The 21,456-nt window shown below is 40.6% G+C and overlaps 1 protein-coding gene across 7 annotated transcripts in view; it reads left to right on the top strand.

The window, feature by feature from the left end:
* The window catches only part of FBXO34 (F-box protein 34), an 85,733-nt gene extending 64,454 nt beyond the window's left edge, over positions 1–21,279 (top strand). For all 7 annotated transcript variants that reach the window (XM_079912351.1, XM_079912352.1, XM_079912354.1 and 4 more), the window contains one exon: positions 18,036–21,279. In XM_079912351.1, the coding sequence (XP_079768477.1) occupies positions 18,036–20,184 (2,149 nt within the window). In that variant the 3' untranslated portion in view covers positions 20,185–21,279. The remainder of the gene's footprint in view (positions 1–18,035) is intronic.
* The last annotated feature ends 177 nt before the right edge of the window (positions 21,280–21,456 follow it).

Raw genomic sequence — 21,456 nt, 5'->3', positions numbered from 1 at the left:
GAAAAAAATGAAAGTTGTTTTTATTCTAGTTAAAGTGACAGTATTAAGTATTGTGGCTCTGTGTGTTTGCGCATGGCTGAGAGTAGGATTTTCTTTAAAATCTGATGTTGCATAGGAATGTTTTAGGTAACTAGAGTGCTGGAGAAAAGCTGCTGCTCAAGCCAAACTACTTTTTGCTTTGCAGAAAAGTGGCGCCCGAGAGTCTCTGTGTCTCCACCTTATTTATGAACCTCCCGTCTCTGAGAGAGCAGGGTGCTAGATCAGGAAATGGTGGGTGGAGTTGCTTAATCGCATCAACTTCCTGGGCTGCCCAAGCATTGATTAGTCAGACACTCATAATGTTCCGTTTAAGAGGTTCTTGCTGATTGGCTGGTTTCTTCTAAATCCTTAGGTTTGACATTCATGCTTAGAAAACCCTTGCCATGTGCAAGGCACTTTGCTGCATGCTCTGTGAGAGATACAGAAAGGAGTAAGAGTATTCTTACCTTTCAGGAGCATACAGTATAGTAGGGGAGATGAAGACAAGATAGACCATGGTAAGTCTCCCAAGAGAGTAGTTCTGGAAATTCAAGCAAGGCTTATAGTAACCATTGATGGGTGTGGGTGGGGCTGTGGATGAGACCTGGGCAGGGAAGGGCCCAGTTGGGTTTCAGTAGTTCCTGTAGGTAAAGAGTGACAAAGATGTTAACATCTTTGTCACTCTTAGGCTTCCCTGGTGGAAGATGTTGATAGGTAGGGAAGAAAGGTCAAATGGCTACTGTGAAGGTGAAGGAAAAAGTAGGAGGAGGCAGGAGCTATTAATCATAAGCACTGAGTTTTCCCCAAAATTCTGTCCAAAATTGTTCATGTGCGTACTCTGGCATTTTTCTGGGCCAGAGAACTCAGACGTTTTCTCAGATTCTGAAAAGGATCTAGGGTCCAAGAAGATTGAGAACCACTGGGCTGAGTTATCAACCTTAGATGACTGAGAGGATGTTGAGGCTTTGTAGAGAAACAAGGAGGTCATGTGGAACAGTTTTCCTTGTGGGAGGTGGGGTGGGATTTGGGGGAACTGAGCTTTTGAAATGGTTCCCCTAGGGGGGCAGGTTGCCTTGTCAAACTAGCAAGTTAGGTGGGTCCATTAATAACCCTGTATGACCCTGAAGGGCAGGTGTTTTCAGGAGCTCCTTAACATTATTTCCCCCTTTATTTGGAGTTCAGATTGATGAAGATGTGGGAGACGAGGATGCTACTGTAGAATAGTTCTGGCATTTACTTTTCATGAAGCTCTTCCTGTGTGTAAAGCGTTCCGTGCTTGATCCAATGGGGTATTTATAAAATGTCAGACAGGGAATTGCCTTTAAGGAGTTGATGGTATTGTAATGCTTTTCCTTTGGCTTTTTGTTCAGCTTGGATCTGTGTTCAGTTATCTTCAGGTCTTTGACCATTTCCTGGGCAAAGAGAAACATTTCTATTAACATGAACTTGAAGTGACTTTGGTCTGTGACAGTTATAAATATACTGTACTTATAATTAGGAACCTCTGTACAGCTGATTTAGTGACTTCTGGACAAATCATTTGACTCTTCGATTAATTGTTATATAGTATGTGTTTGTATACACACACATGGCCTCGTTTAAAATACTATGAAGCACATTTTAAAAATGACCTAGTGGGAATTCCCTGGCTGTCCGGTGGTTAGGGCTCCACGCTTCCACTGCAGGGGGCACGGGTTCGATTCCTGGTTGGGGAACTAAGATCCCACATGCTGCATCACATGGCCACAAAAGACCCAGCACGTAGTATTCATTACACTTAGTTGGTCAGCTTCCACATTTGTGAAATGGGAATAATAAATAATAATGATAATTTTATGTATCTCATAGAATTGTCCTGAAGATGAAACTAATACATATACATACATAATCAAGTTCTTTAGAATAGTATACAGCTTAAATACTCAATAAATATCAATGGTTACATTATTAATAATAACATTTTAATATTAATACTATCATTTCCCCTGCCCCATGAGTGAATGTGGGGCGACTATTGTTGTAAAAGAATTTGCAGTAAGATGTCTCTAAATAGTAAAATTCCCTATGTATTTATTTAAATATTTAATTTATGTTTATCTTTAAAGTTGTGGAAGTTAAGTGCACTTATGCAAGGCAGAGTCAGGTATTAATTAGGCTGCTCATTTAGGTTACAGCATGAGGGATTGAAAGCCATATTTGTTTAATTAATGGGTTGATTGGCCTTGACCACTGTTGTCTTTCAGTTCTTTTTTATTTGACTGCCTGTGTGTTTGTCTCCCTTTTCTTATCTTTTTTGTGCCTTCTGGTTTATTTCCTGTTCAGTTTTCAGTAAAGGGTGTGGAGTAGGGCAAGAAGAACTTATGTTGGTTGGTGCCCTGGGTCTGAACCAGGAAGGAGTGCTGCATCAGACAGCCTGGGGCTTAGTGGGGATGGACTTAACAATGATCCCTGCAGAGCTGCCCTACCCAGGGAACCTGTGAATTCCACAGTTTCTCACTCCAGATCAGATGGTATGCAGCTCCACCTGTGTGTGCATAATTAACATTTCTGGGCTCATTCATCCATTGTTTCCAAATGCTTCCATTTATTTATTTCTCCTCTTGATTATGAGAAAATTTAGTTGTGTAACAAAAATACAGAGCTAGAATGATAAAACCCCACTTTGCCATTGCCCAGCTTCAACAGTTTATCACCTCATGCAATCTTGCTTGATTTCTACTCTGAATCTCCTCTTCTCCCCCATCTTGTTTTGAAGACATCATATCATTTAAGCTAAAAAGATTTTAGGATGTATATCTAAGGGATGAGGACTTAAAAATACATACATACATACATATATGTTAATTTTTATGGTATGTCTGTTTGAGGATCCACATATTTTGTTGATTGGTTGGTTAAATATCTTAATGTATAGGCTCCCCTCTTCTTTCTTTCTCCCCCCAGCCCCCCTCCCATCTTGGAATTTGCTTGAAGAAACCAGTCTTATTTTGTTCTATAGTTTCCCCTCAATCTAGATTTTGCTATTTTGTATTCCTCAAATTTTTAGCATATTGCTGTCTTCTACATTTCCTCTGAGACTGGCTCTAAAGGATTAACCAGATTAGAATAGATTTTTTTTTTTAAGTGTCTTTCCCGCCCCCCCCCCCCCCATCAGGAGCATGTAATGTTGGGTTGTGTTTCAGTTTTGTGATGTTAGCAGCTACTGATGATCATTGCCTAGATCCATTAATTCAATAAAGTTTGGAAAATGGTGATGTCTATTTCTATCATTCCTGCTATTTATTTTGAATCAAAACCTGTCGGGAAATAAAATTTAAGGCATTTAATGGCTTTAAGTGTATTTTATTTTGAATAAATATTTATTTGAATTAGTATTCTCTCTCTGACTTTGTAGCAGTGGTTAAAATATAGTGCATGATTTGGTGTTGAGATGTGCGATATGTTATATTGGGTAGCTGATAACTTCAGAATGACTTAAGACCCATGTAGTTCACCTAGTTAGGAAATTACCTTAGAGTGCTTAAAATATGTCTGCTTAGTATAGTTAACTTCGGTATTACTTATTGAAGACCTTGGTTTCAAAATTGTGCAGTTTTTTTGTAAAACTGTAGAAGGGAGGCTTGGAAGATGATCTGATTTTGTTGAGTTTTTTAGTCCTATTTCATAACTGCCACGTTTTACATTTGAGTGTTTTTTTGTTTGTTTTGTTTTTATTTATTTATTATTTATTTATTTTTTGGCTGCATTGGTCTTCGTTGCTGTGCATGGGCTTTCTCTAGTTGTGGCGAGCGGGGGCTACTCTTCATTACATTGCGGTGGCTTGTTGCAGAGCACAGGCTCTAGGTGCGTGGGCTTCAGTAGCTGTGGCTCGCAGGTTCTAGAGCACAGGCTCAGTAGTTGTGGCTCACGGGTTTAGTTGCTCTGCGGCATGTGGGATCTTCCCGGACCAGGGCTCGAACCCATGTCCCGTGCATTGGCAGGCGGATTCTTAACCACTGCGCCACCAGGGAAGCCCTACATTTGAGTATTATTCACTGGTTTGTGGGGCTTACTTGGTATCTTTGATGACCTTCCAAATATTCCTATTAATATTTATAATATGACAATATTTTTGTTTATGGAAAGAATTAATTTGTTTATTAGAAAAACCCAGTCACCTCATTTGTATTTCATTTAAAGCAAGCAGCTGAAGCTAGGGACTAGAGAGTGATCTAAGGCCTAGTGGTCTGAGCAGCTCAATGAAGCTCATAAGAATATCTGTGGTGGGGTTAATAGGGGAGGTTTTCTTCAGTAGATCTAAAAGTGACCAGATAATTAACTTCTTTCCTCTCATACATTCTTACTGACTTTCTTCTGTACTCTCTTCACATCTTGTTGTCAAGCTCAGTGCTCCTGAGGTGAGCCAATTTACCTTACTATTCATAGCTAATAAGTGTGGTTGAATTTTTTCTTCAGATACATCTGCAATGAAATGAACCTGATTTTTTCAGTAGTTTGCCAGATGGATCTTCAGCAAGTTAATTACCTAACTCTAAAGAGTTACCTAACTCTTTAGAAAATAATGGTATCCCTTTAACAAATAGCAGTTTTGTTTTCTGAGGCTTCATCTTGCCACTAATACTTTGTTGGATCCAACAGGCTATAGCCATCCAATTGAGGTGCTTGTACAGTAGAGGTGGATGTTACATTCTCACTCTGTTTTCCAGATTCCGGCTGTCTCATTTAGAATACATCATTCATTCAAATTCAACAAACATTTTTTTGAGTAAAATTCTGGGCAGCAGTGGTAAACCAGGCAGATTAAGGGTCCCTGTCCTTGGGAGCTTACATCTTAGTGAAATTATCCGCAGAGTTCCCCAGGTCAAATTCTACATAAATTTCTCTTTTGCCCAATTGTCTGAACATGTCCAAAGCTGCTTTTTGAGGAAAGTCAAAGAGAGCACCTTTGCAAAGAGAGAGAGTAGACTACAAGCCAGGTTTTAAAATTTCACAGCACAATGTTATCTTTGCTGGCTATGAGTTTGGTATGTAGAAAATAATGGAGCTTCTTTCACTAAACAAGACTTGCTAGTGATTTCTGCCTATTATTTTCTTTTTATTCTAGGATTTTGTGCTGAATTGCAATAGGTTTTCTTAGTTTAGATTTTCTGAAATAATATTTCTTCTCTCTTCCCCCCTCTGCCCACCTTTAGTGTTGGCTGGTAAGATTAAAATTTATTCTGATATTATTTGGTTGATCATTAGCTACTTCCAGGCCTTTGGGAAGTAGCTAAATGTAAATGATTATCACATATCCTGTATTTTTCAAGATAATCTCAATTTCAACTATTTTGTTCCATTTTTGGACAAATTTGGTTTTTAATTTAGACAGTAAGGGGTCCTTTAGGACAGTCCTCTTTAACCTGAATCCATGGACCCTGATGAACTTCAGGGAGGTGTGGTTTGTAAATCTCCTGAAACAATGATGCCAAACTTTGTAGACAAGTGCCCTTTACTCAGGAGAGGCCTCTTTATTTTCATCAGAATTTCAAAGTGCTTATGCGGACTGCAAAATGGCTAATAACCACTGTATTCTGTATAAAAAAGATTTTAATTAATAGGAATGATGACATTTTTCCCTTCCAGACATATTTTGCAGAAAGTTAGAAGACTGTCCAGCTGTTTACCGTTGGAGCAGTGAGCTCTTGAATCATTTGAAATGTTCTTTAGCGCCATCTTAGGTTATACAGAGATCAAATTGAAATAGCTTTCTTGTTATTTTTATTTCTTGTTATTTTTCTTTTATGTGTTCTTAAAACATCACACTTTAACCTGTGAGTCCTTACACTTACCCCATTGTTACGGGCTGAATTGTGCACTCCTCCCACCTGCATATTTTGAAGCCTAACACCCTTCCCCCCTCCAGTACTTCATAATGTGACTGAATTGAGAGGGGCCTTTTAAAGAGGTAATTAAGGTAAAATGAGGTAGATAGGGTGGTCCCTAATGTAATCTAACTGGTGCCCTTAGAAGAAGAGGAAATTGGAACACAGAAGAGAGCCACCAGGGACCCGTGTGCACAGAGGAAAGTCCGTGTGAGGCTACAGTGAGAAGCCGACCATTGGCAAGCCAAGAAGAAAGCCCTCAGAACAAAGCCAAACCTGCCCGTACCTTGATCTTGGACTCCTAGCCTCCAGAACTGTGAGGAGTAACTAACTGTTCTGTTGTTTAAGCCACCTCGTCTGCGGTATTCTGTATGGTAGCCCTAGCAGACTAATACACTTATGATGAAGTAGCAGTTGAGTGACAATAAAAAGTGTAGCAAGGCAACTATTTCTCTTTGTCCCAGTGCATTTTGGGACAAATGATGAAGTGTTGTGTATAGCTTCACATAATCTAGTGCCTGAAAGAGATGGTACGACCTGTGAAATCTCAATAGAACATATTAATTTCTATTCTTATTGGTCTTATTCTTTATTGATTTGTTTTATCCTTTTACAGTTTCCCGTTTGCCCATGGTTATATCTTAATGTCAGTCTCTTTTATTCTCTAGCATTTCTCACTTTATGGAACTAATTTTTATAAGTAGGTCTATTTTAAATCAACACCAGAACAGTATCTTTGTATTCTTCTGTGTGTGTTGTGTACAGTCATTCCAGCCCAGCCTTATTCAGTAATGTCACCTGTCCTTAGGCCTCTGTTTCAGGCCACCACACTTACATTCAATTTTTCAAGTTTCTCTTTGTCAGAAATAATAAATTCTAATGATGTCTGCTTCTACTGCTAACTTGATTCGATACCTTGGAAACTTTTAGATTTGGAAGTGAATGAAAGGCTAAGGGAACGATGTGTTTCTCAAATTTGCCATGAGGGTAGGAGTTCTATCAGTTTTGTTTAGACTGAAGCCCTATGGTCTAGCACAACACCTTGTTTCAAGGAAAATTAAATATTTGATAAATGAGTAGATTAATTTTAAGTAAGGGATCAAACCCAAGTATCCAAAATTGAACCCATAGCCCAGATTCTGCCGTTTCACAGACTTCTCAGTCTTTATTCATGACACTGAGAATAAGCTTGTTAAGGAGTACCTACTCCATCCACATGTTCCTCACCTGCTCTCTTCCTCATTGCATAGTGTGGTAGGTAAGAGCCTGGCCTTTGGCTCCTGACTCAGTGCACATCCATGCTCCTCGATGTGCTTATGTGATCTTGGCAAGTTCTTAACCTCCACACCTCTACTTTGGGTTCTTCATCAGTAATTGGAGATAATAAGAGTATACAATTTGCAAGTTTTTTTGGAAATTATGAGTTTAGAACAATGCCTGGCACATAGTAAACATTTTAAAGCTGTTAGAGCTAGTATTATCCTAGAGTAGAAACAGATTATTCTCACATATTTGTATCTTTTCTCTCTAGTTCTACGTTGATTTCTTTCTCTAGGCACAAAACCAATTCACTTCAAATAACCAAATCTTTGTCATCAAACTGGCATGGTTGGGACTTTCCTGGTGGCGCAGTGGTTAAGAATCCGTCTGCCAATGCAGGGGACATGGGTTCGATCCCTGGTCTGGGAAGATCCCACATGCAGCGGAGTAGCTAAGCCCGTGAGCCACAACTACTGAGCTTGTGCTCAAGAGTCCGCAGGCCACAACTACTGAGCCCATGTGCCACAACTACTGAAGCCTGTGTGCCTAGAGCCTGTGCTCTGCAACAAGAGAAGCCATGACAATGAGAAGCCTACACACTGCAATGAAGAGTAGCCCCTGCCCACTGCAACTAGAGAAAGCCTGTGTACAGCAATGACGACCTAACACAGCCCAAAATAAAAACAAACAAATAAATAAAATTTATTTAAAACAAAAACTGGCATGGTTTTCGTGGTGGTAGCAATGTAAATTAGCGTTAACCTGTTTGGAAATGGTTGGGCAAGATATATCCGGTCATAAAAATAGTGACACTCTGATTCATGAATTCCACTTCTGAGAATCTTCTAAGGACATACCCTTAAATGCTTAAGAGATTGTATCCATGAAGATGTTACGTTATAATATCCAGGGCTGGAGGGAACGGTTTAATATATTCTGGCACTTACACATTTACAGTTGATGGGTCTGAAGACCGTGTAATAACATGGAAGATATTTGTGGTGAAAAGTAAAACATTGTATGTACAATATGATTACAACCATGTTAAATAAATACATACATCCAGGAATTTCCAGAGGATAGGGCTTATAAGGGCTCTTTTAACCCCCTGACTTCTTTTCAGATTCTGGATTTATATAAAGCTGGTTCTAAAGGCCCAGAGTTAACCCTGAAATTGAGTTCTTTATATCTTGTTATAAACCATTACCTTTCTTCCTATTTGGTTTGGGAGCTCCAGATTTAGTTACATTCTGCAGAATGGGATTGGCTGTGGGGTTGCAAAGATGAACAGACCCTGTGTGTACTCAAGGAATGGTTTTATATGAGATGTCTTATACAAGTACATAAAACCCAATATGTAGTTTTTGTCCAATAACGTGACAGTTTGGGCTCCTTGGTGCCTAATGGTTGGTTGGTTTTCTGTAGTGTAGATTTCTCACTTTTACCCCTGGAAAAATACTCATTTTTAACTTCAGTACTTAAACTGGCTTTAGTAAGCTCTAATAACAGCCTCAAAGCAACAACTTTTTCAGTTTTCTATTGACCATAAACTTCTTTTCTCTACAAGTGGTAATTCTTAACAAGAATTAACAAGTAGCAGACTGCTACTTCAGTCTTGGTTCAACAGATTCTAGAGGGATGTGGTAGAAGGAAGAGTAATTACTAAAGAGCTGGGCACAGTCAGGACTGTGATTTAGGCTTATTTCTTTGATGAACACTGTGGGTCCTATTTCTGAAGTAATCCCCCACCCCTTCCACCGCCACCCAGGATTGCTGGCAGAAATCTTAACTTGCCAGCTCATTTGTCTGCATTGATAATGCAAGCAAACGCTTTTGCTTGATGCCTTAACGTTTGTTACCCTGAAGTTTTACTTTTTTTACCTTTTCCCTTCCTGAGGGGATAAGCCATTTTAAAATTCAGATGTCTAATACATAAAATAGATAACTAATAAGGACCTACTGTATAGTACAGGGAACTCTTAATACTCTGTAATGACCTATATGCGGAAAGAATCTAAAAAAGAGTGGGTATATGTATATGTATAACCAATACACTTTGCTGTACAGCAGAAAGTAATGTAACATTGTAAATCAACTATACTCCAATAAAAATTAAAAATAAAATAAAATTTAGTTGTCTGTAACAGTGTTAATGGGCCAGCTTGTGCCCAGTGGGCTATGTTAGGTGCTTGGCTCAAGATCGAGGCCCGAGACTTAGTGGTGTGAGTACATTGGCAGTCAAGCGCAGTGTGGTGCTGCATTTATTTATACTCGAGAATTAGTTGCTATTCTCTGATTTTTTCATATGAAATGTTATTTGGCACCTTAATGGATTTTTGAACTGCATTCACGGTTGGCCTTAGAGTCTTTAACATTTATTCCCTAAAGGGGATGACATCCTTATGTCCGAGTTACATTTTGATCAAATAGGGCATATGTTAAAGCTCTGATTAGTTCTTTGAAAGTACTGCATGTGCAAATGATATCAAAAATTGTTGCCTCAAAAGTATATAAATTCTGGGCTTCCTTGGTGGCACAGTGGTTGGGAGTCCGCCTGCCGATGCAGGGGACACGGGTTCGTGCCCCAGTCCGGGAAGATCCCACATGCTGTGGAGCAGCTGGGCCCGTGAGCCATGGCCGCTGAGCCTGCGCGTCCGGAGCCTGTGCTCCGCAACGGGAGAGGCCACAACAGTGAGAGGCCTGTGTACCGCAAAAAAAAAAAAAAATATATATATATATATATATATTCTATAAAAATATATATGGAGGGAATTCCCTGGTGGCACAATAGGTAAGACTCCACGCTCCCAGTGCAGGGGACCTGGGTTCAGTCCCTGGTCAGTGAACTAGATCCCACATTCATGCTGCAACTAAGAGTTTGTATGCCACAACTAAGGAGCCCATCTGCCGCAACTGAGGAGCCCATCTGCTGCAACTAAGGAGCCCATGTGCTGCAACTAAGACCCTGCGCAACCAAATATTTTAAAAAATGTATGGAAGAATGATGGTTTCAAAGTTTAAAAAAAACATCAGCACACTCAAGGAAGTAACAGCTTTCTATGTGAAAGAGTAGAGGTTTTTCTCCTTTGTTTTCTGTAAGAAATATTAGAATAGGAAAAATAAGTGTAAACAAAGAATGCTGCTCCAGTTCCCCTTCTACGAGGATCAAGCCATTAGCCTGAGGGGAATTCAGGTTGGAGAAAAACAGGAGGCATTTTGTGCTTTGGACACATGGACCTAGATAGTTAAGATGTGTAGCTAAGGAATAATTTCAGTGAACCCAGCTTCTTATATCTTCCCATACATAGAAAAGCACTGAAAGCATTCCCTTGAGATGTCTGTTCTTTGTGATTAGCAGTAATCTTTTGCTTAACTGCACGGCTCCTCCACCCCCGCCCCCCCCCCCCCATGCTGATAAACCACATATACGCATCTTGGTTCCTCCCTTACCTTTCTGGAGCAGTTCCGCAGAGCTATCTGAGAGGCTGTCTCCTGGGCTGTAGTTCTCAGTGAGGTCCCCTAATAAAACTTAATTCACAACTTTTACATGGTGCATTTATTTTTAAGTCGACATAAGCAGTAGGGTTTTAACAGAAATGCTGAATATCTGAAAATCTGTGGAAGCAAAATTTTCTTGGTAATCCTCAGTGTACTTTTCAAAATACGTTAATGATTTTGGGGGAGCTAAACTTTTTATTAGGTTTCATTTGTTTTGATGTTCATTCTAGCAGTAGATGTCTCATCAGCTTAGATAGCAGTAAATTGTGATATGCCAGAGTTTTGTATTTGGCATTATGTCACAGGAGCAATAGGAAATAATTTTGTGAACTACTGTTCACAACATGGTAAATTTAACAAAACCTAATACTTCGATTTGTCTCTATTCCCAATTGTTATTTAATAATTGATAACAGCTGTAGTGAGTGTTTTGTCCTCCAGGCCCTTCCCTTTCCTCCTTACTTTAAGAAAAGGGGGGAGGGGTCCCATGTAAACTTGGATAATATCACTAAATCAGTATTTTGCAATACAGTTAAAATGTGTTAGGTGTTGCTTCTGTTGCAGTCATGGTAGAAGAGCAAAGTAGTGGCTACCCTTCTTAATTTGTAACCTTTTCAGGATGTTTTAGATACTTTGTTGTCCCATCAAGTTCATCATAAACCTTGATTTTCTGGAAGTTTTAAATCATATAGCATCTATGTTACAGATAACTATGAAGCAGGTGTGTCTTATATTTAAATACCATGGTGAATTCTGAGATTGATGAAAACTGTGAGTGGTGAGTTCTTGAAAACCATGCATGTGTGTTTCCAAAGGCTATTTTCTGTATTCAGTATTTATTAACAGACAGTAAAGGATTTTTCCATTAAATTGTGCACTACTAACCATCTAATCCTCCTGAGGCGAAGTTCAAAATTCCCATGAAATGGTTTTACGTAACATTACTTTAAAAAAAGAAGTGAACCCCCTCTCGGAAAAAAGCCAGTCCCCAATATTTTGGAACTCAGTTTGAGAAATACCGTCTTTTCTGGCTTAGAGTTTGTTCTGTTTTATTGTTAGGGTACTCTGAGAGTTGGGTGCATTCTGTCAGTGCTTAGAGGTTAATGAGAGTCTTTTCTTATGTCTCCGCCTGTATTCACACCCTCCCGGTGTTGGCATTTTTTCTGCTTTAATAGCCATAGGAGCAGTTTCTACATACTTTTAAATTGGTGTGGCTTCTTATGTTATATGATATGTCTGCTTTACATCATCACAGTCTGTGTAGAGGTTTTATGTGGCACTTAAGAAAAACTGACCCCAGTTTGAAAGATAGAAGCTCTTTGAATAGATGCTGTCAGAATTATTTAATTCTATTTGTGTCATGATTGAACCTAGGATTTTAATTTTTATTTATTTATTTTTGTAAGCAAGGAAAATATAGATCTGGGAGACTTATCTGATTCTAATCTTAATTCTTCTACTATCTACCTTTGGGGCTTCAAAAGTCATATTAGCTCTGTCACCTCATTTGCAAAAAACAAGGATTTTGTTTATATACGTGGAGTACTTCGTTGAAGTTGCTTATCGTTTCTATAATGGTCCAGTGAAGAAGGTGGTCATAAGCTGTTCTCTGGAAGCTTTTATGTTTTTAAAGAAACAGTGATTTATTTACTGTACACTTTTTTTCCCCTCTCAAGGTACCATGGGAGGGATGTTTCAGGGACTATTCTATGTTTATTCCTCTAACCTTTTGTAAATAAAGAGTAGCTCCAGTTATACTAATAAATGACTCCTCTTTGGAATTAGCATTCCTGAAGCTTTAATAAAGCAGAAAGAAAAAGGAAACACCTTATCTTCTAGCCTGTTTAGATGGGCAAGGCTGTGGACTAGGAGTGACAAGTTAGGAAACAGGCCTTCGATGTTAGGCTCCTATTAGCACGAACTCTGTTAGCACTAAGAGAAATCTCGTCCTTTCCCTTATTCTGATCGCATATTACCATTTGATTCCTCATTGATCAAGTTCAGTCCTCTATAGACTAGAGTTAGTGTGATTCTTTAGACTTTAGCATTTATCTAGGCCTTTTTGCAAAGTTAAATTCTCTCCCATGGCTTAATTTTTGGATTGTACAATATGTTTAGGTTAGAGTTTTTCCAGCTTTTTTGAGCTGAAATCAGAAATTAAGAGTCAATAAAGAATACTGGAATTATTTGAAAGCAAGATTTTGGTCTTTACTGGAGGAAAGTTGTTCAAGTTTTAATTGATTCATTATTATATCTCAATTTATTCTTGGAAAGGATTTAAGGTGACAGGTATGTACAAAGACCTTCTCCTTTATAGCTAAACTTTGTGAAAAAGTTGCTAACGTTCACTGTTTCACCTTCCATTCACTCCTTCACCATGAGTTTTTGGCTCTGCCCTACTCACCCACTGCAGTTCCTCACAGCAGAGTCACCAGGGGTCTCCATCACTAACTGGACAGAACTCTTTTTTTCTTTCCTTTTTTTTTGCCACGCCACGTGACTGGTGGGATCTTAGTTCCCCAACCAGGGATTGAACTTGGGCCCTCGGCAGTGACAGTATGGAGTCCTAACCACTGGACTACCAGGGGATTCCCCCAGACAGAATTCTTTATATGACCTTGCTAGGGTGTGTGATTGCTCTTTATTTTTATGTACATTTTTTCTTATTATAACGGTAATATATGCAATATATGTTCATTGTGAAAATGTTGGAAAAAGACATATGTAATCTCTGTCCAGAAAACTTTTTCCTCATTGAATTTCTGTCACAACTGTCTTGTTCCTTTCCTCATATTTCTCTTGGCCAGACTTGTGTCAGTCTGCCTACTAGGTATCTCTAGCTTGCATGCAGCATTTTTTAAAAACTGAACTTACTGTTTCCCCTGCTCCAAATCTGCTCGGCTACCTTTGTCACCATCTCACTAAAAGGTAGCACTCTTCGTCCAGTTGCTGTAGCCTTGAGGACTCATCCTTGACTCCACTCCCTCAACCTCCATTTATAATCAGTAGCTAAAATCCTGCCTGTTCTTCCTTTCTAACCCATTTACTTCTGTCTGTCCACCTTAGCTGGGACTTTGATTATTTCTCACCTACCTCACCTACCTTTTGAATTTTTAGGACTTTGTTTATCTTCCTTCAGGGCTTTTCTGACCTGTTTCTGTACCGTCAAGACTAAGCTTGGTGCTGGTGGTCTCCTCTCTTCCTTTCATACACTCCTTCCTTCTCTGTCCTCTCCTTCCCCCTTCCTCCCCTCGTGGACTCCCGGCACCTGTACTATCCTTATAACACATATCACATGCTGTCGTAATTGCTTATTTGATTTTCTGTCTCCTTAAGGGCAGTAACTATGTCTTATTCATAATTGCAACACTAATATCCAACCCAGAGTGTTTAGTAAATTTCAGATAATGAATGGATAGAAAGAAATGGGTGGCAGTTAGTATGAAAAAAGTTGGAAGCTGTTCCGTTAGTTTTATGGCTCTGCCTGCCTTAAAATTTGTGTATTAGGTGATATGATTGGCCTTCATCTACTTGGTCCTGTGGTAATGGTCTGTGAACAAGCTTCCAAAGTGTGAATTATGGTAGGGCAGGAGTGAAGCTGTGATAGGTTGGCTGAGGTGGGCTCCATGACCTTGCATTTCATGGATGAGGAGGTTAGGCTTTCCTGTAGCTAACGACAGTGTAGCAAAGGTAAGATATGACAGCTAAAACTAGGGCAGTTGTGCTAGGGATGAACAAGAAGGGAGGGTGACTTGGTGATTGGATGGGAGGAGGAATCGAAGTGACTCAACTTTCTGGCTTGGTTGACCAGGTACTTGGTGCTGTCATTAAATAGTCATTTTGATTTTTGAGATTCTTTTTGACATCCAGGTGAGTATGTCTGTTAGGCATGTCATAGGATATGACGTTTGGGAGAGCATACCACTGGGGAGTCATGAATCTGTGGTCATTAAAACTATGAGGTCACTTAGATATATAGCTTAAGAGTAATAATGGTCTAGAAAAAGAAAGAACTCTGAGGAATACATCAGTGCTTAAAGGCTGGAGAAGAAGAGAGCTGGGAAAGCAGTGTCAAAGAAACTGAGGAGTTGGAGTTGGAGAGGAAATTTGGCAATAACATGGCCATTGACTTTTTTGGTGTTTTGAAGAGAATAACAGGTAAGAAGATGGGTCTGTCTTGACGCATCTTTTAGAGTAGACGCCTCAGTATGGACTGTCCCACCGGCTTTTTGTTGGGCAGTTCCACCTCACCCCTGTCAGTAGCCCAGCCCCCCAGCCCACATCCAGAACCCCCCTGACATGCTTAGATCTAACACATGACCTTTTTTTTCCTTTTTTTTTTTTTTGCGGTACGCGGGCCTCTCACTGTTGTGGCCTCTCCCGTTGCGGAGCACAGGCTCCGGACGCGCAGGCTCAGCGGCCATGGCTCACGGGCCCAGCCGCTCTGCGGCATGTGGGATCTTCCCGGACCGGGGCACGAACCCGTGTCCCCTGCATCGGCAGGCGGACTCTCAACCACTGCGCCACCAGGGAAGCCCTAACACGTGACCTTTAAGTTCCCTTCCGAATTAAATCTAAGGTTAAAAACAGGGACTTGCCTGGTGGTCCAGTGGGTAAGACAGCGGGCTCCCAATGCAGGGGTCCCAGGTTCGATCCCTGGTTCGGGAACTAGATCCCACATGCCGCAGCTAAAGATCCCACGTGCCATGCAACTAAGACCTGGCGCAGACAAAATAAATAAATAAAATTCAAAAAAACAAAAAACAGATTGTTGGCCCAGTCCCAGAAATTCTGATTCAACGGGCCCAGGAATCTTAACTTTTTACAAGGACATTTCTGAGTGTCTAATGAACACTCATGTGTGGGTAGGTGCTATAACCCTGCATTAAAGCAGGACTTTAACAAAGCAGGACTTTATCGTGGCGAACTTTTAAAATACTCCTGTGCAAAGAGATTGGCAACCATGGAAACCTGGCTGGAGCTTTCTGCGGTGCCTGTCTGTATTTGAGGGGGTGAGTTGGAGGGGTGGGGAAAGCACCACCATCTGATGTAATCTGTTAGAGATGTAAAGTTTTTATTTTATGAATTTTTGCAGTAGATGCCCTTGATGCTCTGCATCATATCCTCATGGTCCACCACTGATTTCAACCCAGACTCAGATTTTTGCCATTTCTTTGAGTCTTGCCAGCACTTTTCTGTCTCAGGGCCATCAAGCCCAGCACAGGAAGGGGGAGAGGTTAATACTCCAGCCATCCTTCAGCCAGTGGAGGACGTGAGCCTGTGCCTAAAGGTTCTGCTTCCTTTGGGGGTCCCACAGAATCACCACTCACCCTCCAGCAGTCACCCTTGTTGCATCGAATGACCTTACTGGCTTTTTTCATTCGCTGTTGTACCTGTCTTCACTTTTGTTCCATGGGATCATCTCCTGTTTTAATCCCGCTGAAACCTTGTCTATTAGTAATGTATCAGTTGAGCTGACTTTACAGGTTAATATACACAAACAAAAGCCATCTGCAATCACATTAGTTTCTTCCAAATGTTGCTGTCTATCAATAATGGCACCTAAAATAATTTGTGGGGGAGGAATGCGAAGAGAACATATTGTGTGATGCAGAATGGCACACACATTGCTGAAGCTTAAATTTATTCACAGACATTCTGTAATGAGATCATTATGTGAGAATTAATTGGATTTTTCAACAACCTCCATTTCTTAGATTTCACTTAGACAGGGATTGAAGGGATATGAAAAACCAGAAAATTGTTGACAGAGAGATGGCACTAGATGTGCCTCTTTTATTCATTTATTTTATTCATATATCTTTATCTTGTTCTTGAAGAATTCTGGGTGGCTCTTTTTATAAGACTAAATTATAGATATAGAACATAATGTTTCTGTAATTCTATAAAATATAAAGCTATTAAAAATGCTGTAGTGCACAAAGGGGGGAGATCTCAACAGATGTAGGATATAATTGCTAAAGATCAGAAACAAATCAATCTGATCTATTTCAGGGGTATCTTTTAAAAGGTACTTTGTGGGCCTTAAAAGTAAGATTTCTGTTTACCTAGCTAGAAGATATTCATATCCATATTTCTTCTTTTAGCTGAGACTGGACTCTAGGAATTAAATTTGAAGTGAAAGGTAAATTTGTTCTGGCTGATCACTTTCGTTCTTGATGAATAAAACTGATACCTGAAAGCAGTTCCCATGGAGGCTGCCGCATTGCAGGCACTGGGTAAATGTTACGGAGCGAATGAGAAAGTGATATGCTGGATTGCCCAATGTGTGTGTCTTAGACTCTGTCCCCAGGGGCGAGAGTGAGTGAGAGCCCATGTGCTTAGACCTGTGAAAGTTCTTGCTGTTGCTCCACATCTGTGACTGCAGATGTTTATTTTGGTCTGTAGGTTTACTTTGTAGGAGACCAGGCATCCCTACGAGACACTTTTTCCTCAATCCAGGTGTTCTGTGTAGCAGTGGGATATTTTGACATACAAATTGACAAAATCATTAAATAATCTAGTATTCCAACCCCTCAGTTAACATTTCAGCTCAGACCCAGAGAGGAAGTGACTTACCCAAGGTAAAATCACCCTGTCTAGCTAATTAGTGATATGACAAGGACTAGAACACATGTCTCTGCATGTAATCAATCATCTTTATAATTTCTAAAATGGTTACCATCTCCACCCCTAGCCAGGGGACAAAACAGGCACTGTTTTTCTGAACTAGTGAATTAATAAAGATTGTGGGCTTTGTATTTAATTTGCAGAAAATTTAACAGTTAAGAGCTTACACAAGTACATTGTTTAGAAAATCAACACTAATAGATGGGCAAAGCAACATAAGCAGACAAGTGAAAATACAGATATCTAAAATATTCAACAGTATGGGAATAGCTTAGAAAGCAATATAACAATTTTGATAGACTGTTTTGCAATCAATAAAATGCTAGTTGTGATGACTTAGAAAGAAATAGTGTTACTATACTAGAGATTCTGGATGGGTTCCTTTTATACTTCCGTTTCTTCTTTACTGTGCCTTGTACTGACCCTTGAGTGTTTTTAGTAAGTTCAAATTTCTTTACATTTAAAGCACTAATTTTATGTATAGAATGTTAACTAATGTCAGTCTGAAATTCACGTAGTCTAGTCAGTCTGAAATTCACCCATTTATTTTTTGGTCTGTATACCATGGAAAGTTGTTATTTTTGCTTTTGTTGTTCTTGATTTGTACGTTAAAAACTAGCTGAAATGAGAGTTGGTAAAGATTTAGTGAACTGATAGAAAATGTTTCTATTACTTGCTAGAACCATCTGAGTGTAAGTTTAAAAAAAAAAGCTTTTCTAAAAATGAAATCAGTATCTTAATCAAATGTGTATTTCCTCCTTGTAGAGCCTCTGTTATGCACCTAAAGCCATACTGGAAACTCCAGAAGAAAGTGCGACCTTTGGAAATCAGCAAGGAAACTCTGAGAACTCCTATGAGCCACCAACAAGCTATAAATGATGAAAAATGCAAAGCTAGCTGTATGAAACCAAGTGTCTTTCCTTCAGCCTCTCTTGGTAAAGCATCATCTCGAAAGCCTTTTGGAATCCTTTCTCCAAATGTCCTGTGCAGTATGAGTGGGAACAGTCCTGAAGAGAGCAGTGTGAATGTTAAAACCAAGAAGAATGCATCGTCTGCAACAATCCACCAGGGTGAGGAAGGGGAAGGGCCACTTGATATCTGGGCTGTCGTGAAACCGGGAAATACCAAGGAAAAGATTGCATTCTTTGCAGCCCACCAGTGTAGTAATAGAATAGGATCTATGAAAATAAAAAGCTCCTGGGATATTGATGGGAGAGCTACTAAAAGAAGGAAAAAATCAGGGGATCTTAAAAAAGCCAAGATACAGTTAGAAAGGATGAAGGAAGTCAACAGCAGATGCTACCAACCTGAGCCTTTTGCGTGTGGCATCGAGCATTGTTCTGTGCATTACGTGAGTGACAACGGGGACGGAGTCTATGCCGGGAGGCCTCTGTCGGTCATACAAATGGTTGCCTTCCTCGAGCAAAGAGCCAGTGCTCTGCTAGCCAGTTGTGCGAAAAACTGCACTAACTCACCTGCTGTGGTGCGGTTTTCCGGGCAATCCAGAGGTGTGCCCCCAGCCCCCGAGCCCTTGTCTGCCCCAGGAGCATGTGAAGAACCCATGGAAAGGAGAAATCCTGAGGTTGGTGAACCACAGAGTGAGCCAGTCCGTGTCCTTGACATGGTAGCCAGGCTGGAGTCCGAGTGCCTGAAGCGGCAGAGCCAGCGTGAGCCTGGGAGCCTCTCGAGGAATAACAGCTTCCGTCGCAATGTGGGCCGCGTGTTGCTTGTGAATGGCACCCAGGCTGAGGAAAGCAAAACAAACAAAGGCGCCTTGGAGGTACCTGACACTCAGGTGAAAACTGTGGGGTCTGTATCTGTGGACTGTGGCCCCTTAAGAGCTGACCATTGTTCTCCCAAGGGGGACCAGGCCTGGGACGGCGCTCCTCGGGGCTGTCCCTCATTGCCAGCAGGCGTGAGTTTGCACACGGACAGTGCAGAATTAGAGCCAGATCAGCAGACTGCCATGAAAAACAGCAATACACATGATGTGGAAATGACAGAGGAACTTGTTGGGTCACCTTTTCCTCCTCGCACCTGTCCCCAAGCCATTGAATTGCCCCCAGATGCTATTGATGGTATGAGTGAAGAGCTTGTGCCTCTTGCTAGCCAAAATCGTGATCAGAGAAGAAAAGAATCTTTGTGCATTAGTATCACTGTGTCCAAGGTAGAGAAAGACCAGCCTTCCAGCTCAAAGTCCTGCGAAGACCCACTTCCAGGGATGTTGTTTTTTTTGCCATCTGGTCAGCACCAGTCGGGCTGTTCCCAGCTGAATGAAGGCACAACAGAAGAGTCTTCCGAGGCCAGTCAGCTTGAAGATGCTGCTGAGGGTGACAGTGCATCTGAGGAAAAAAGTGTCTCGGCTGATTCATTTGTCCCGCTGGCTTCTGTGGAAAGTACATTACCAGTGCTCGAGGCATCCAGTTGGAAGAAGCAGGTGTCGCATGACTTTCTGGAGACCAGGTTTAAAATCCAGCAGCTTCTGGAGCCTCAGCAGTACATGGCTTTTCTGCCCCACCACATTATGGTGAAAATCTTCAGGTTACTTCCCACTAAGAGTTTAGTGGCTCTTAAATGTACCTGCTGCTATTTCAAGTTTATCATTGAATATTACAATATCAGGCCAGCAGATTCTCGCTGGGTTCGGGATCCACGCTATAGAGAGGATCCGTGCAAGCAGTGCAAGAAAAAATATGTGAAAGGGGATGTGTCCCTGTGCCGGTGGCACCCCAAGCCCTATTGCCAGGCATTGCCCTATGGGCCGGGATACTGGATGTGCTGCCACCGGTCTCAGAAGGGCTTCCCTGGCTGTAAGCTGGGGCTTCATGACAATCACTGGGTCCCTGCTTGCCATAGCTTTAATCGGGCAATCCATAAGAAAGCAAAAGGGACTGACACTGAAGAGGAGTACTGAAGTTTATGTGCGAGGCAAGGGATTGATCTTTAAAACTGCAAACCACCACCTAGATACGCCGTTCCAGTGAGTGTTGCCTCTCAGTCTTCGTTCCAGGAGAACCTCTGCTACTCCATCAGGACTGCCATTGCTCAGGCATCTTAAATCTCTGAATTTACGAGCTGTACAAGAAAATCGGTCTCATCGTTTTATAGTGGTGCCTCATGCTTGATCCAGGGCTGTATCCCACAGTTTGATCCACTTGGCTGTGAATAACTATGCCTGTTTTCCCAAATCGAATCCTTCTTCAAAGGATTGTTCAAAGAAGACTTGCCACCGTCAAGAATGTTCAGCAGAGTTCATCGCAGACTATGCAGGCAGTCCCCAAAAAGGGGTTCTGGGCATGTTTTGAGCACTGGCACCGTATCTGAAATAAGTGAATAGTGTCCTATGAAGAGAATAGCAGTACTCTTGGGTGAAAAGTATGCTTACAAAGAAAAGTTAGGCACCTTACCTTAGACCTTGTATGCTTGATCTGTGAGACTGATGTTTGTGGTTGGAGATGGATTTCATGCCCTGTGGTGTTTACAGTGTATATAATGGTTGTGTTTTCATAGGGCTATGAAAGTGCACATTAAACCCGAGCGCCTTTACTTTAGATGAGTGCTTTTGGCCCCTCTGTAAATAACACTATTAAAATCCAGGTGTAAATAGCGGACAGCTGACTGAACATAATCACCACAATGCAGCTAGGATAGTGTTGCAGCTACAACTGTGTGGATTTTTTTTGGTTTTTTGTTTTTTTGGTCTCGTCTCAAATTTGTATAAAATATGAATGTTTCCCAAATAAACTATGAATGTTTTCTGTATAATATATGAATGTTTCTGAGAAGAAACTCTAAATAGTTAAGAGGTTAACCTGTTGAAAGGATACCAAATAATGGTCTAACTGGACAACCTTAAAAAATTAGCATAGAGAACAATCCTTTGTTATATTTTAGTGATTCACCAAGAATGAGAGAATATTATATAGTCAGATTATAACATTCTTGTCTATTTTATTCTTTCTGTCTGGTTACAAATTTTTTTTAACTTCAATAAAAACATGCATCTTAAATGGGACCTGAGTTTTGCAGATGTGTTTTCTTTTTTGAGGTAATATTGATGAGGGATATGGTGAACTGAATCCTAAGAATTAAAAAAAAAAAATTGAGTTGTTAGAAGGGGAGAGAGAATTCTTTTCTACCACTGGAAAGAGACCATCTTCACTTAACATGAGCTTCCATTTTTGCA

The sequence above is a fragment of the Stenella coeruleoalba genome (assembly GCF_951394435.1).
Source record: "Stenella coeruleoalba genome assembly, chromosome: 2".
NCBI classification, from domain to species: Eukaryota; Metazoa; Chordata; class Mammalia; order Artiodactyla; family Delphinidae; genus Stenella; species Stenella coeruleoalba.
Note: the sequence above shows the minus strand (reverse complement) of the source record. Positions and strands in the feature narration are given on the sequence as shown.